The sequence below is a fragment of the Urocitellus parryii genome, chromosome 5 (genome assembly GCF_045843805.1).
Source record: "Urocitellus parryii isolate mUroPar1 chromosome 5, mUroPar1.hap1, whole genome shotgun sequence".
NCBI classification, from domain to species: domain Eukaryota; kingdom Metazoa; phylum Chordata; class Mammalia; order Rodentia; family Sciuridae; genus Urocitellus; species Urocitellus parryii.
The window spans coordinates 210995696-211012615 of NC_135535.1; the positions used below are offsets into that span (position 1 = coordinate 210995696).

At 60.6% G+C, this 16920-nt stretch overlaps 1 protein-coding gene across 1 annotated transcript in view; it reads left to right on the forward strand.

Moving 5' to 3' along the window:
• Adgra1 (adhesion G protein-coupled receptor A1) overlaps positions 1 to 14249 on the forward strand; it is a 26492-nt gene extending 12243 nt beyond the window's left edge. The window contains exons 2-3 of the mRNA XM_077799326.1: positions 12211 to 12309; positions 13049 to 14249. Of these exons, the coding sequence (XP_077655452.1) occupies positions 12211 to 12309; positions 13049 to 14249 (1300 nt within the window). The remainder of the gene's footprint in view (positions 1 to 12210; positions 12310 to 13048) is intronic.
• The last annotated feature ends 2671 nt before the right edge of the window (positions 14250 to 16920 follow it).

Sequence of the window (16920 nt, forward strand, 5' to 3'; positions counted from 1 at the left end):
CTTCACCCTCCACCTGTCCTTCACCCTCCACTGTTCCTTCACCCTCCACCTGTCCTTCACCCTCCACTGTCCTTCACCCTCCACCTGTCCTTCACCCTCCACTGTCCTTCACCCTCCACCTGTCCTTCACCCTCCACTGTCCTTCACCCTCCACTGTCCTTCACCCTCCACTGTCCTTCACCCTCCACCGTCCTTCACCCTCCACCTGTCCTTCACCCTCCACTGTCCTTCACCCTCCACTGTCCTTCACCCTCCACCTGTCCATCACCCTCCACCTGTCCTTCACCCTCCACTGTCCTTCACCCTCCCCCTGTCCTTCACCCTCCCCCTGTCCTTCACCCTCCACTGTCCATCACCCTCCACCTGTCCTTCACCCTCCACTGTCCTTCACCCTCCCCCTGTCCTTCACCCTCCACTGTCCTTCACCCTCCACTGTCCTTCACCCTCCACCTGTCCTTCACCCTCCACTGTCCTTCACCCTCCACTGTCCTTCACCCTCCACCTGTCCTTCACCCTCCACTGTCCTTCACCCTCTACTGTCCTTCACCCTCCACTGTCCTTCACCCTCCCCCTGTCCTTCACCCTCCACCTGTCCTTCACCCTCCACTGTCCATCACCCTCCACCTGTCCTTCACCCTCCACTGTCCTTCACCCTCCCCCTGTCCTTCACCCTCCCCCTGTCCTTCACCCTCCACTGTCCTTCACCCTCCACTGTCCTTCACTCTCCCCCTGTCCTTCACTCTCCCCCTGTCCTTCACCCTCCACTGTCCTTCACCCTCCACTGTCCTTCACCCTCCACTGTCCTTCACCCTCCACTGTCCTTCACCCTCCACTGTCCTTCACCCTCCACCTGTCCTTCACCCTCCACCTGTCCTTCACCCTCCACTGTCCTTCACCCTCCACCTGTCCTTCACCCTCCACTGTCCTTCACCCTCCACTGTCCTTCACCCTCCACTGTCCTTCACCCTCCACTGTCCTTCACCCTCCCCCTGTCCTTCACCCTCCACCTGTCCTTCACCCTCCACTGTCCTTCACCCTCCACCTGTCCTTCACCCTCCCTCTGTCCTTCACCCTCCACCTGTCCTTCACCCTCCACCTGTCCTTCACCCTCCACCTGTCCTTCACCCTCCACTGTCCTTCACCCTCCACTGTCCTTCACCCTCCACTGTCCTTCACCCTCCACCTGTCCTTCACCCTCCCCCTGTCCTTCACCCTCCACTGTCCTTCACCCTCCACTGTCCTTCACCCTCCACTGTCCTTCACCCTCCACCTGTCCTTCACCCTCCACTGTCCTTCACCCTCCCCCTGTCCTTCACCCTCCACTGTCCTTCACCCTCCACTGTCCTTCACCCTCCACTGTCCTTCACCCTCCACCTGTCCTTCACCCTCCACTGTCCTTCACCCTCCACTGTCCTTCACCCTCCACTGTCCTTCACCCTCCACCTGTCCTTCACCCTCCACCTGTCCTTCACCCTCCACCTGTCCTTCACCCTCCACTGTCCTTCACCCTCCACTGTCCTTCACCCTCCACCTGTCCTTCACCCTCCACTGTCCTTCACCCTCCACCTGTCCTTCACCGTCCACCTGTCCTTCACCCTCCGCTGTCCTTCACCCTCCACTGTCCTTCACCCTCCACTGTCCTTCACCCTCCACCTGTCCTTCACCCTCCACTGTCCTTCACCCTCCACTGTCCTTCACCCTCCACTGTCCTTCACCCTCCACTGTCCTTCACCCTCCACTGTCCTTCACCCTCCACTGTCCTTCACCCTCCCCCTGTCCTTCACCCCCCATTGTCCTTCACCCTCCACCTGTCCTTCACCCTCCACTGTCCTTCACCCTCACCCTGTCCTTCACCCTCCCCCTGTCCTTCACCCTCCACTGTCCTTCACCCTCCACTGTCCTTCACCCTCCACTGTCCTTCACCCTCCACTGTCCTTCACCCTCCACTGTCCTTCACCCTCCACCTGTCCTTCACCCTCCACCTGTCCTTCACCCTCCACTGTCCTTCACCCTCCACTGTCCTTCACCCTCCACCTGTCCTTTATCCTCCACCTGTCCTTCACCCTCCCCCTGTCCTTCACCCTCCACTGTCCTTCACCCTCCACTGTCCTTCACCCTCCACTGTCCTTCACCCTCCACTGTCCTTCACCCTCCCCTGTCCTTCACCCCCCACTGTCCTTCACCCTCCACCTGTCCTTCACCCTCCACTGTCCTTCACCCTCCACCTGTCCTTCACCCTCCACCTGTCCTTCACCCTCCACTGTCCTTCACCCTCCCCCTGTCCTTCACCCTCCCCCTGTCCTTCACCCTCCACTGTCCCATCACCCTCCCCCTGTCCTTCACCCTCCACTGTCCTTCACCCTCCACTGTCCTTCACCCTCCACTGTCCTTCACCCTCCCCCTGTCCTTCACCCTCCACTGTCCTTCACCCTCCACCTGTCCTTCACCCTCCACTGTCCATCACCCTCCACCTGTCCTTCACCCTCCACTGTCCTTCACCCTCCACCTGTCCTTCACCCTCCACTGTCCTTCACCCTCCACCTGTCCTTCACCCTCCACCTGTCCTTCACCCTCCACCTGTCCCTTCCCTCCACCTGTCCTTCACCCTCCACTGTCCTTCACCCTCCACTGTCCTTCACCCTCCACTGTCCTTCACCCTCCACTGTCCTTCACCCTCCACCTGTCCTTCATCCTCCACTGTCCTTCACCCTCCACCTGTCCTTCACCCTCCACCTGTCCTTCACCCTCCCCTGTCCTTCACCCTCCACTGTCCTTCACCCTCCACCTGTCCTTCACCCTCCACCTGTCCTTCACCCTCCACCTGTCCTTCACCCTCCACGTGTCCTTCACCCTCCAGTGTCCTTCACCCTCCACCTGTCCTTCACCCTCCACCTGTCCTTCACCCTCCACTGTCCTTCACCCTCCACTGTCCTTCACCCTCCACTGTCCTTCACCCTCCACCTGTCCTTCACCCTCCACTGTCCATCACCCTCCACTGTCCTTCACCCTCCACTGTCCTTCACCCTCCACTGTCCTTCACCCTCCACTGTCCTTCACCCTCCACTGTCCTTCACCCTCCACTGTCCTTCACCCTCCCCCTGTCCTTCACCCTCCACTGTCCTTCACCCTCCACTGTCCTTCACCCTCCACCTGTCCTTCACCCTCCACCTGTCCTTCACCCTCCACTGTCCATCACCCTCCACTGTCCTTCACCCTCCACCTGTCCTTCACCCTCCACCTGTCCTTCACCCTCCACTGTCCTTCACCCTCCACTGTCCTTCACCCTCCACCTGTCCTTCACCCTCCACTGTCCATCACCCTCCACTGTCCTTCAGCCTCCACTGTCCTTCACCCTCCACTGTCCATCACCCTCCACCTGTCCTTCACCCTCCACTGTCCTTCACCCTCCACCTGTCCTTCATCCTCCACCTGTCCTTCACCCTCCCCCTGTCCTTCACCCTCCACCTGTCCTTCACCCTCCACTGTCCATCACCCTCCACTGTCCTTCACCCTCCACTGTCCTTCACCCTCCACTGTCCTTCACCCTCCACTGTCCTTCACCCTCCACTGTCCTTCACCCTCCACCTGTCCTTCACCCTCCACTGTCCTTCACCCTCCACTGTCCTTCACCCTCCACTCTCCTTCACCCTCCACTGTCCTTCACCCTCCACCTGTCCTTTATCCTCCACTGTCCTTCACCCTCCACTGTCCTTCACCCTCCACCTGTCCTTCACCCTCCACCTGTCCATCACCCTCCCCCTGTCCTTCACCCTCCACCTGTCCTTCACCCTCCCCCTGTCCTTCACCCTCCACTGTCCTTCACCCTCCACTGTCCTTCACCCTCCACCTGTCCTTCACCCTCCACCTGTCCATCACCCTCCCCCTGTCCTTCACCCTCCACCTGTCCTTCACCCTCCCCCTGTCCTTCACCCTCCACTGTCCTTCACCCTCCCCCTGTCCTTCACCCTCCACCTGTCCTTCACCCTCCACTGTCCTTCACCCTCCACTGTCCTTCACCCTCCACTGTCCTTCACCCTCCACTGTCCTTCACCCTCCACTGTCCTTCACCCTCCACCTGTCCTTCACCCTCCACTGTCCTTCACCCTCCACTGTCCTTCACCCTCCACTGTCCTTCACCCTCCACTGTCCTTCACCCTCCACTGTCCTTCACCCTCCACCTGTCCTTTATCCTCCACTGTCCTTCACGCTCCACTGTCCTTCACCCTCCCCCTGTCCTTCACCCTCCACTGTCCTTCACCCTCCACTGTCCTTCACCCTCCACCTGTCCTTCACCCTCCACCTGTCCATCACCCTCCCCCTGTCCTTCACCCTCCACCTGTCCTTCACCCTCCACTGTCCATCACCCTCCACTGTCCTTCACCCTCCACTGTCCTTCACCCTCCACCTGTCCTTCACCCTCCACCTGTCTTTCACCCTCCACTGTCCTTCACCCTCCACCTGTCCTTCACCCTCCACTGTCCTTCACCCTCCACTGTCCTTCACCCTCCACTGTCCTTCACCCTCCACCTGTCCATCACCCTCCCCCTGTCCTTCACCCTCCACTGTCCATCACCCTCCACTGTCCTTCACCCTCCACTGTCCTTCACCCTCCACCTGTCCTTCACCCTCCACTGTCCTTCACCCTCCACCTGTCCTTCACCCTCCACTGTCCTTCACCCTCCCCCTGTCCTTCACCCTCCCCCTGTCCTTCACCCTCCACTGTCCTTCACCCTCCACTGTCCTTCACCCTCCACTGTCCTTCACCCTCCACTGTCCTTCACCCTCCACCTGTCCTTCACCCTCCACTGTCCTTCACCCTCCACTGTCCTTCACCCTCCACTGTCCTTCACCCTCCACTGTCCTTCACCCTCCACCTGTCCTTCACCCTCCACCTGTCCTTCACCCTCCACTGTCCTTCACCCTCCCCCTGTCCTTTATCCTCCACTGTCCTTCACCCTCCACTGTCCTTCACCCTCCACTGTCCTTCACCCTCCACCTGTCCTTCACCCTCCACTGTCCTTCACCCTCCACTGTCCTTCACCCTCCACTGTCCTTCACCCTCCACTGTCCTTCACCCTCCACTGTCCTTCACCCTCCACCTGTCCTTCACCCTCCACTGTCCTTCACCCTCCACTGTCCTTCACCCTCCACCTGTCCTTCACCCTCCACCTGTCCTTCACCCTCCACCTGTCCTTCACCCTCCACTGTCCTTCACCCTCCACTGTCCTTCACCCTCCACTGTCCTTCACCCTCCACTGTCCATCACCCTCCACTGTCCTTCACCCTCCACTGTCCATCACCCTCCACTGTCCTTCACCCTCCACTGTCCTTCACCCTCCACTGTCCTTCACCCTCCACCTGTCCTTCACCCTCCACCTGTCCATCACCCTCCACTGTCCTTCACCCTCCACTGTCCTTCACCCTCCACTGTCCTTCACCCTCCACTGTCCTTCACCCTCCACTGTCCTTCACCCTCCACTGTCCTTCACCCTCCACTGTCCATCACCCTCCACTGTCCTTCACCCTCCACTGTCCTTCACCCTCCACTGTCCTTCACCCTCCACTGTCCTTCACCCTCCACTGTCCATCACCCTCCACTGTCCTTCACCCTCCACTGTCCTTCACCCTCCACCTGTCCTTCACCCTCCACCTGTCCTTCACCCTCCACTGTCCTTCACCCTCCACCTGTCCTTCACCCTCCACCTGTCCTTCACCCTCCACTGTCCTTCACCCTCCACCTGTCCTTCACCCTCCACTGTCCTTCACCCTCCACTGTCCTTCACCCTCCACCTGTCCTTCACCCTCCACCTGTCCATCACCCTCCACTGTCCTTCACCCTCCACTGTCCTTCACCCTCCACTGTCCTTCACCCTCCACTGTCCTTCACCCTCCACTGTCCATCACCCTCCACTGTCCTTCACCCTCCACTGTCCTTCACCCTCCACCTGTCCTTCACCCTCCACCTGTCCTTCACCCTCCACTGTCCTTCACCCTCCACCTGTCCTTCACCCTCCCCTGTCCTTCACCCTCCACTGTCCTTCACCCTCCCCCTGTCCTTCACCCTCCACCTGTCCTTCACCCTCCACCTGTCCTTCACCCTCCACTGTCCTTCACCCTCCACTGTCCTTCACCCTCCACCTGTCCTTCACCCTCCCCCTGTCCTTCACTCTCCACCTGTCCTTCACCCTCCACTGTCCTTCACCCTCCCCCTGTCCTTCACCCTCCACTGTCCTTCACCCTCCACTGTCCTTCACCCTCCACTGTCCTTCACCCTCCACCTGTCCTTCACCCTCCACTGTCCTTCACCCTCCACTGTCCTTCACCCTCCACTGTCCTTCACCCTCCACTGTCCTTCACCCTCCACCTGTCCTTCACCCTCCACCTGTCCTTCACCCTCCACTGTCCTTCACCCTCCACCTGTCCTTCACCCTCCACTGTCCTTCACCCTCCACTGTCCTTCACCCTCCACCTGTCCTTCACCCTCCACCTGTCCTTCACCCTCCACTGTCCTTCACCCTCCACCTGTCCTTCATCCTCCACCTGTCCTTCATCCTCCACCTGTCCTTCACCCTCCCCCTGTCCTTCACCCTCCACCTGTCCTTCACCCTCCACTGTCCTTCACCCTCCACTGTCCTTCACCCTCCACTGTCCTTCACCCTCCACTGTCCTTCACCCTCCACTGTCCTTCACCCTCCACCTGTCCTTCACCCTCCACTGTCCTTCACCCTCCACTGTCCTTCACCCTCCACCTGTCCTTCACCCTCCACCTGTCCTTCACCCTCCACTGTCCTTCACCCTCCACTGTCCTTCACCCTCCACCTGTCCTTCATCCTCCACCTGTCCTTCACCCTCCACCTGTCCTTCACCCTCCACCTGTCCTTCACCCTCCACTGTCCTTCACCCTCCACTGTCCTTCACCCTCCACCTGTCCTTCACCCTCCACTGTCCTTCACCCTCCACTGTCCTTCACCCTCCACCTGTCCTTCACCCTCCACCTGTCCTTCACCCTCCACCTTTCCTTCACCCTCCACCTGTCCTTCACCCTCCACTGTCCTTCACCCTCCACTGTCCTTCACCCTCCACTGTCCTTCACCCTCCACCTGTCCATCACCCTCCACTGTCCTTCACCCTCCACTGTCCTTCACCCTCCACTGTCCTTTATCCTCCACTGTCCTTCACCCTCCACTGTCCTTCACCCTCCACCTGTCCTTTATCCTCCACCTGTCCTTCACCCTCCACTGTCCTTCACCCTCCACTGTCCTTCACCCTCCCCCTGTCCTTCACCCTCCACTGTCCTTCACCCTCCACTGTCCTTCACCCTCCACCTGTCCTTCACCCTCCACTGTCCTTCACCCTCCACCTGTCCTTCACCCTCCACTGTCCTTCACCCTCCACCTGTCCTTCACCCTCCACCTGTCCTTCACCCTCCACCTGTCCTTCACCCTCCACTGTCCTTCACCCTCCACTGTCCTTCACCCTCCACCTGTCCTTCACCCTCCACTGTCCTTCACCCTCCACTGTCCTTCACCCTCCACCTGTCCTTCACCCTCCACCTGTCCTTCACCCTCCATCTGTCCATCACCCTCCACTGTCCTTCACCCTCCACCTGTCCTTCACCCTCCACCTGTCCTTCACCCTCCACTGTCCTTCACCCTCCACTGTCCTTCACCCTCCACCTGTCCTTCACCCTCCACTGTCCTTCACCCTCCACCTGTCCTTCACCCTCCACTGTCCTTCACTCTCCCCTGTCCTTCACCCTCCACTGTCCTTCACCCTCCATTGTCCATCACCCTCCACTGTCCTTCACCCTCCCCCTGTCCTTCACCCTGCACTGTCCTTCACCCTCCACTGTCCTTCACCCTCCCCCTGTCCTTCACCCTCCACCTGTCCTTCACCCTCCACCTGTCCTTCACCCTCCACTGTCCTTCACCCTCCACTGTCCTTCACCCTCCACCTGTCCTTCACCCTCCCCCTGTCCTTCACCCTCCACTGTCCTTCACCCTCCACTGTCCATCACCCTCCACTGTCCTTCACCCTCCACCTGTCCTTCACCCTCCACTGTCCTTCACCCTCCACCTGTCCTTCACCCTCCACTGTCCTTCACTCTCCCCCTGTCCTTCACCCTCCACTGTCCTTCACCCTCCACTGTCCTTCACCCTCCCCCTGTCCTTCACCCTCCACTGTCCTTCACCCTCCACCTGTCCTTCACCCTCCACTGTCCTTCACCCTCCACTGTCCTTCACCCTCCACCTGTCCTTCACCCTCCACTGTCCTTCACCCTCCACTGTCCTTCACCCTCCACTGTCCTTCACCCTCCACTGTCCTTCACCCTCCACTGTCCTTCACCCTCCACTGTCCTTCACTCTCCCCCTGTCCTTCACCCTCCCCCTGTCCTTCACCCTCCACTGTCCTTCACCCTCCCCCTGTCCTTCACCCTCCACTGTCCTTCACCCTCCACCTGTCCTTCACCCTCCACTGTCCTTCACCCTCCACTGTCCTTCACCCTCCACCTGTCCTTCACCCTCCACCTGTCCTTCACCCTCCACTGTCCTTCACCCTCCACCTGTCCTTCACCCTCCACTGTCCTTCACCCTCCACTGTCCTTCACCCTCCACCTGTCCTTCACCCTCCACTGTCCTTCACCCTCCACTGTCCTTCACCCTCCACTGTCCTTCACCCTCCACTGTCCTTCACCCTCCACCTGTCCTTCACCCTCCACTGTCCTTCACCCTCCACTGTCCTTCACCCTCCACTGTCCTTCACCCTCCACTGTCCTTCACCCTCCCCCTGTCCTTCACCCTCCACTGTCCTTCACCCTCCACCTGTCCTTCACCCTCCACTGTCCTTCACCCTCCACTGTCCTTCACCCTCCACTGTCCTTCATCCTCCACCTGTCCTTCACCCTCCACTGTCCTTCACCCTCCACCTGTCCTTCACCCTCCACCTGTCCTTCACCCTCCACTGTCCTTCACCCTCCACTGTCCTTCACCCTCCATCTGTCCTTCACCCTCCACTGTCCTTCACCCTCCACTGTCCTTCACCCTCCACTGTCCTTCACCCTCCACTGTCCTTCACCCTCCACTGTCCTTCACCCTCCACTGTCCTTCACCCTCCACTGTCCTTCACCCTCCACTGTCCATCACCCTCCACTGTCCTTCACCCTCCCCCTGTCCTTCACCCTCCCCCTGTCCTTCACCCTCCCCCTGTCCTTCACCCTCCACTGTCCTTCACCCTCCCCCTGTCCTTCACCCTCCACTGTCCTTCACCCTCCACCTGTCCTTCACCCTCCACTGTCCTTCACCCTCCACTGTCCTTCACCCTCCACCTGTCCTTCACCCTCCACTGTCCATCACCCTCCACTGTCCTTCACCCTCCACTGTCCTTCACCCTCCACCTGTCCTTCACCCTCCACTGTCCTTCACCCTCCACTGTCCTTCACCCTCCACCTGTCCTTCACCCTCCACCTGTCCTTCACCCTCCACTGTCCTTCACCCTCCACCTGTCCTTCACCCTCCACCTGTCCTTCACCCTCCACCTGTCCTTCACCCTCCACTGTCCTTCACCCTCCACTGTCCTTCACCCTCCACTGTCCTTCACCCTCCACTGTCCTTCACCCTCCACTGTCCTTCACCCTCCACTGTCCTTCACCCTCCACTGTCCTTCACCCTCCACTGTCCTTCACCCTCCACCTGTCCTTCACCCTCCACTGTCCTTCACCCTCCACTGTCCTTCACCCTCCACCTGTCCTTCACCCTCCACCTGTCCTTCACCCTCCACCTGTCCTTCACCCTCCACCTGTCCTTCACCCTCCACTGTCCTTCACCCTCCACCTGTCCTTCACCCTCCACCTGTCCTTCACCCTCCACCTGTCCTTCACCCTCCACTGTCCTTCACCCTCCACTGTCCTTCACCCTCCACTGTCCTTCACCCTCCACCTGTCCATCACCCTCCACTGTCCTTCACCCTCCACTGTCCTTCACCCTCCACTGTCCTTCACCCTCCACTGTCCTTCACCCTCCACTGTCCTTCACCCTCCACCTGTCCTTCACCCTCCACTGTCCTTCACCCTCCACCTGTCCTTCACCCTCCACCTGTCCTTCACCCTCCACCTGTCCTTCACCCTCCACCTGTCCTTCACCCTCCACTGTCCTTCACCCTCCACCTGTCCTTCACCCTCCACCTGTCCTTCACCCTCCACTGTCCATCACCCTCCACTGTCCTTCACCCTCCACCTGTCCTTCACCCTCCACTGTCCTTCACCCTCTACTGTCCTTCACCCTCCACCTGTCCTTCACCCTCCACCTGTCCTTCACCCTCCACTGTCCTTCACCCTCCCCCTGTCCTTCACCCTCCACTGTCCTTCACCCTCCACCTGTCCTTCACCCTCCACTGTCCTTCACCCTCCACCTGTCCTTCACCCTCCACCTGTCCTTCACCCTCCACTGTCCTTCACCCTCCACTGTCCTTCACCCTCCATCTGTCCTTCACCCTCCCCCTGTCCTTCACCCTCCACCTGTCCTTCACCCTCCACCTGTCCTTCACCCTCCACCTGTCCTTCACCCTCCACCTGTCCATCACCCTCCACTGTCCTTCACCCTCCACTGTCCTTCACCCTCCACTGTCCTTCACCCTCCACCTGTCCTTCACCCTCCACTGTCCTTCACCCTCCACTGTCCTTCACCCTCCACTGTCCTTCACCCTCCACTGTCCTTCACCCTCCCCCTGTCCTTCACCCTCCACCTGTCCTTCACCCTCCACTGTCCTTCACCCTCCACCTGTCCTTCACCCTCCACTGTCCTTCACCCTCCACTGTCCTTCACCCTCCACCTGTCCTTCACCCTCCACTGTCCTTCACCCTCCACTGTCCTTCACCCTCCCCCTGTCTATCCATTCCACATTGTCCGCCTCATTTTTGTGCATTTTGGTCAGTAAATGCCCTCCAAGCTGGTCAGTAGGTGGGGGTGAAGGTTGTCTCGGGTTCCTGGTGTGTGAGGTTCACTTGCAGGGAACCACATGGGGCTCGCCCTCCCACATGAGTGAGCGCAGCAGGACACACCAAGTGACCACATCCACCCAGATAACCCAGGGAGATCCCAGGAAGTCGGGTTGCTGGAATGTATTGTCAGAGCCACCGTGAGCGTGTCCAGGGGAGCCTGGGAGGGTGTCCCTCTGTCAGGTGCTGCTCAGTGCCTTGGCAGAAAACTTGGAGCAGCCTCCGCTGTGCCTCTGGGCAGTGTGCTGTGGTCCTCTCTGTTGTTCTTCATTCCCACTTCCCTCCTCAGGCTGCTGTAGCACTTTTCACAGTTTTGTGCTAATTAATTCACTGGCTGTTTTCCTATCACCTTCTTGTGGTTGCCATCCACTCCTTCACACCCGTGTAAAGTCATACCACTCACGTGAATCACCCAGAGCGCCTTGCACCCCAGGCCCACGGGCCCCTGTGCCAGTCCTGGGGACCCCGATTCCCCAGCAGTGTTGAGGCCTGCCCTGAGGGAGTGATGGCCGCCAGGCCTCCCAAGGTCCCTGATCTTCTCAGAAAATCTGGTTTCTCTTTCCTTCTCGAAGACTGTTTTCTTAGGTCCAGGGAGCTTCTGGGTGGCCTGGACTCCCCGTGGGGCCGCCCAGTCCCAGCCCTTGGGTGGAGCTTCGGGACACACTCCAGTCAGAAGGCCTAAGATACCCAGACGGGCGGCTGCCCATCTCTCAGCAGATGGCAGCTCTGTGGGGCCCTTGCTGGCCCAGGGTGGTGTGCTGGCCTGCAGGTCAGACCCCTCTCTGCCCTGGGGGAGCTGTTGGCCCAGGGCTCTTGGAGGGGAGTGTCAGCCCACCCTGGCTCCAAGTCACAGCTCTCCCAACAGCCAGAGGTCTGGACGGGCAGAGGCCCTCACCCTGTGGCCAGGAGTGCACAGTCCCTGGACAAGGACAGACAGGGGGCACCACCCAGGCCCTGCTGGGCAAGTCCAGAGGAGACTTGAGCCACCAGCGCCCGGCCCAGGGACTCTAGGGATGGTCCAAGTGGTGTCGCCGATAGCCTGTCCTCACTGCGGCCAGGCTCCTGTGGCCATGCCCACTGTCCATGGGGGGTGCTGCTCCAGGGGTCCCCTGGGCCTCCTCTCACTGCCCCAAAGATGGCTTGAAAACCCAGCTGCCCCTCTTGGAGGTGCAGCCTGTGCCCACGGCCGGCTGTCAGCGCCCTCTGCTCTCTGGCAGGTTCTACCTCATCAGTGGAGGCGTCCCCTTCGTCATCTGTGGGGTCACTGCTGCCACAAACATCAGGAATTATGGGACGGAAGACGAAGACACAGCCTAGTGAGTGCTGGCAGCCAGGAGAGTGGAGGGTGGGCACTTGCAGCCACTTTGCTGGCTCCCCCCAGGCAGGTGCCCACAGTGGTGTCCAGCTGTCAGTGACCGAGGTGCCTGGGTGAGGTCCCCGGAGAGGAGCTGCAAGTCCTGTCCCTGAGCCCCGAGGCCCTCAGAGCTGTGCCCACGCCCTCCTCTGGGTGTGCAGAGCCCTCTCTTCCTGCAGACCCAGCTTCCCATGGAGTTCTTTCCTTGGCCACCAAGGCCTGGTTTCTCTAGGTAGGAAAAGTCTGGGGACAGATAACAGCTTGGCCACACCACCCATGTCACCTTCCCCAGCCTCTGACCCTGCTCCCTGTCAGCACCCACCCGAGCTTCTCCCTGGGCACAGGACATCCAGCCTGGCCAGGAAGCCCCGCTCTCAGGCCCCTTGTCCCCAAACCCCACCTGCCCCAGCTCTGCCTCTGCCACCTCCTCACCCAGAACACAGTCCCACAGTCCCGCTAGCCCCCCGTGCAGGCAGGACTACCAGTTGACCAGTCGGATCACAGCTGCCCGTCCAAACTGTCTCAGTGTCACCCAGATGGGGTGGCAGTCAGCCAGGGCCTGCCTCCCAGCACTCACGGGCCTCAGGGCCCTGCATCTTCCTTTTCTGTTTCCTTACCACAAAAGTAAAGCAGCCAGCTGAGGCCCCTGGCCCCAGGAGCTGGGGAGCCCGGGGCTGCGCTCACCCCCCGTCTCCCTGCAGCTGCTGGATGGCCTGGGAGCCTAGCCTGGGCGCATTCTACGGCCCCGCTGCCCTCATCGTCCTGGTCACCTGTGTGTACTTCCTGGGCACCTACATCCAGCTGAGACGCCACCCGGAGCGCAGGTACGAGCTCAGAGAGCGCTCGGAGGAGCAACAGCGGCTGGCGGTGCCCGAGGGGGGCCACCGCCACGGGGCGCAGCCCTGCACCACGCCCGCCTGTGACCCCCTGGCCGCCTCGCAGCTGCAGAACGAGCACTCCTTCAAGGCCCAGCTGCGGGCGGCGGCCTTCACGCTGTTCCTGTTCATGGCCACCTGGGCCTTCGGGGCGCTGGCGGTGTCTCAGGGCCACTTCCTGGACATGGTCTTCAGCTGTCTGTACGGCGCCTTCTGCGTGACCCTGGGGCTCTTCGTGCTCATCCACCACTGTGCCAAGCGGGAGGACGTGTGGCAGTGCTGGTGGTCCTGCTGCCCCTCCCGTGGGGACGGCCCCCAACAGCCCAGCACGCACCCCGCGCTCGAGGCCAATGGGGACGTGCTGGGGCACATGGCCTGCCTGCAGGACTCACCGTGCCCTGGCCAGGCCAGGGGCTTCAGCCACCCAGCACCAGGCCACTGCAAGATGACCAACCTGCAGGCCGCCCAGGGCCACGCCAGCTGCCTGTCGCCAGCCACCCCCTGCTGTGCCAAGATGCACTGTGAGCAGCTGATGGAGGACGAGGCCCACGGTCACCTGCCCGAGGGAGAGGCCTTCCTACACGAGCCCCACCTGCACAGGTGCCTCGAGGGCAGAACTAAGGCCCACTACTTCCACCCTGCCGCCTCGGCCCCACGGGAGTACGCCTACCACATCCCGTCCAGCCTGGATGGCAGCCCCCACAGCTCCCGCACAGACAGTCCCCCCAGCTCCCTCGAGGGCCCCATGGGGGTGCACACGCTGGCTTGCTGCACCCCAGGCGACCCCTTCCCCATGGTCAGCCAGCCTGAGGGCAGCGACGCCAGCTCTGCCCTCTATGGCTGCCCACCACGGCTGCCTCCAGGCCCCGCCCACTTGGAGATGCTGCGCAGGACACAGTCCCTGCCCTTCGGAAGCCCTGGCCAGAACGGGCTGCTCAAGGGTGACCTCCGAGAAGGCCTGCCGTTCGGCACTGATGGGACAGGCAACATCCGGACGGGGCCCTGGAAAAACGAAACCACAGTGTAACTGGGGTGGGAGCCCATCGGCCTCCCCAGAGCCACCATGTCCCCAGGAGCTTCAGCACTTACAGGGGCCATCTGCCATCTAACAGGGACTGGGGGTCACCAGTGACTGGGCCTTTCAGATGTGGCTCAGACGCCATCACCAAGACCCTCTTTGTGAAGACCCCAGTGAGAAGCACCCTGGGCCGCAGCTGCACCAGCCCAGGTGGGCCTGCTGTCCACGAACCGTCACCCACTCTCCGTCTGTAGAGTCCAGTCCCCAGGGCAGCCCAGAAACAGCAAGGGGTTCTATCCCAGGAGCCGCCCAGACCCCAGGCCGAAAAAGCAGGGCAGTGACCAGGAGCCCTCAGCAGGGCCCCTGTGGACATTCCCAGGTGTTCAGTGAGGGTGTGCTGAGTTCATTCCAGGGCTGGGGCTGCTGCTTCTCCAGAGCACGCTTGTGCTGGGCACTGTCTGCAGACCCCTCTGCCATCCTTATGTCTGTCAGCCACACGTGGGGCACCCACAGGAGCCCCTGCCCACTCCCCGCCTCCAAGCCAGCCCTGCCCTGGAGGTCGCTCACCCTGTAGCCCGAGAACACCTTGAGTGCTGGAAGATGAGCCCCACTCTGGAGCTGTGGGGAGGAGTAGCTGATGGCTGCCGGCCTTCACGGGTGGGTCTGGAGGCTGTGCCTCTGGAGGATGCCCAGATCCTTCTCGATGGACACTCAGCTTCCTCCACCAGCCACTGTCAGGCCTGGGTTCTGCTCCAGTGTGGGCACACACTAGCAAGTTCCCTTGCACAAGGAAGAGGGGCTAACTGGGGGTGAGGTCACCAGACAAAGTTTCTTTTTCTCTTTTGCATTTCCATGAACATCTAAGGACAGACATTGATGACGAGGAGTCTGTTCTGGAAGCAAGTGGCCCATCCCTGGGCAGTGTCCTCCGGAGGCAGGAGCCCAAGGGTCCCACAGCCCTTCCACTCTTCTTCTCCCCTCCCAGTCTGTGGCACATGTGCACACACACACACACACACACACACACACCAGAACATGTGCATACATGACCAAGTGCAGACACACATTCAGTGTGCACATCACACACATGCATGAGAGTGCCTGTACTGTACACAATGTGATGTGTGTGTGTGCAGGTACATGCACATGCCATGCACATGTGCACACAGAGAATTAGGTGTTTTCCAGCTGCCCCAAGCATGGGTTTTCACTGCAGCTGTGGGTGTCAGCAGCAGAATCTGCTGTCTGTGTGCTTCACCCATGTGCTCTGCTCTGCCAGCTGGGCAGGTGGCTTCAGGGGAGCAGAGCTTTCTCATGTGCATCTCAGAGGAGAGGGCATGGAGATGTGGAGTGCCTTCAAGCAGGTGCTCTGCAGCATCGTGGTGGGTAGCCATCCAGAGGCCGGCACTTGGTATCTGAGCGAGAACCTGGGACCCAACACTTGGAAACCCAAAAGAGATGCTGTGACTCCCACAGCACCTGCACCCAACATGGACTCCTCCATGCAGACAGTCAGCACCGGGCAGCGAGGGCCACCAGGCAGGGTCAGTCCTTGTCACCGTGCACCTTCCCGCCTGCTTCCATAGCGACACGTGGACCCTGACGGTCTGCACCAAAGCATACCGTCCTGAAAATACAGTGTTTGCCATTGTCTGTCCTGGGTGAGACTGGTCAATAGCCTCCTGTGTGTGTCTCACCCCTGGTGAGGAGGGTCCAGGGGATCTGAGCCTCATTCAATATGCTCCCCTGGGCCCCTCGTGTCCTTTCTGCCCTCAATGCCCCTGGCAGAAGAGAGAGCACCTCATCATTCGACCAAAGAATTCAGCATTAAACACTAACTGTGTTGCTTTTCAATGTTGATTCAGCCTCGTGGGTCCGCGTGGGACCAGGGTGTGACACACTCCACCTGTGCGTTGTTTTCAGTGTGTAGGCTCACGTGTAGCTGCACCAGGAACAGGAGGGCCGCCCACTGCCCCTGTCTGCAGCCTCCATGTGTCTCTTCCCTCTTGTGAGTGTGTGTTTGGGTGTGTGAGGCGTGCTGTCTATGGGGGGGGGGGGTGTGCATGAGTGTGAGCACACGAGAGTACCCGTTTGGGAGCTGACCCTCGTGTGCATGTGTGTGTGCATGTGTGCACATAGGCACACGGATACCTTCAGAGACAGAGCACTGGGTGCCCTCTCTACCCTGGTGTGTACCCCACCACACAGAGATATCCATCTAAAGGGGCAGAGTAGAGAGCCCTGCACCAGGACCCTGGGGCTCTGCCGCTCCCTGAAGCAAGGCGCCAGTCCAGCCTGGGACGCCAGAGCTGGTTAGTGCGAACAAGAGCCCCCTGGGCCCCGGCCCCCCCAGGAAGTCTTATGAGGGTCCTACAAGTGGGTTGGCCAGGGAAGAACTGTGGGGCCGATCCCACCTGCAGAGGCAAGACTCTGAGACTCTCTGAGTGGCAGGAGCCCAAGGAGCCCTTTGAAGACTTGGGGTTGATGCTAATGAGGTGATGTAGGGCCCCCAGGGAACCTCAGGATAGGGCCTGTCACCAGAGAGAACAGAGATGGGGTTGGAACCCTGTGGGAGGAGTTGGTGACCCCGTGGTGGAAACTCGTGCAGGACTCGGGAGCCCCTGATGTGATCCTCGGCCCTGTGCAGAAGAGAGCACCTCACCTCATTGGCTGTTCAGCC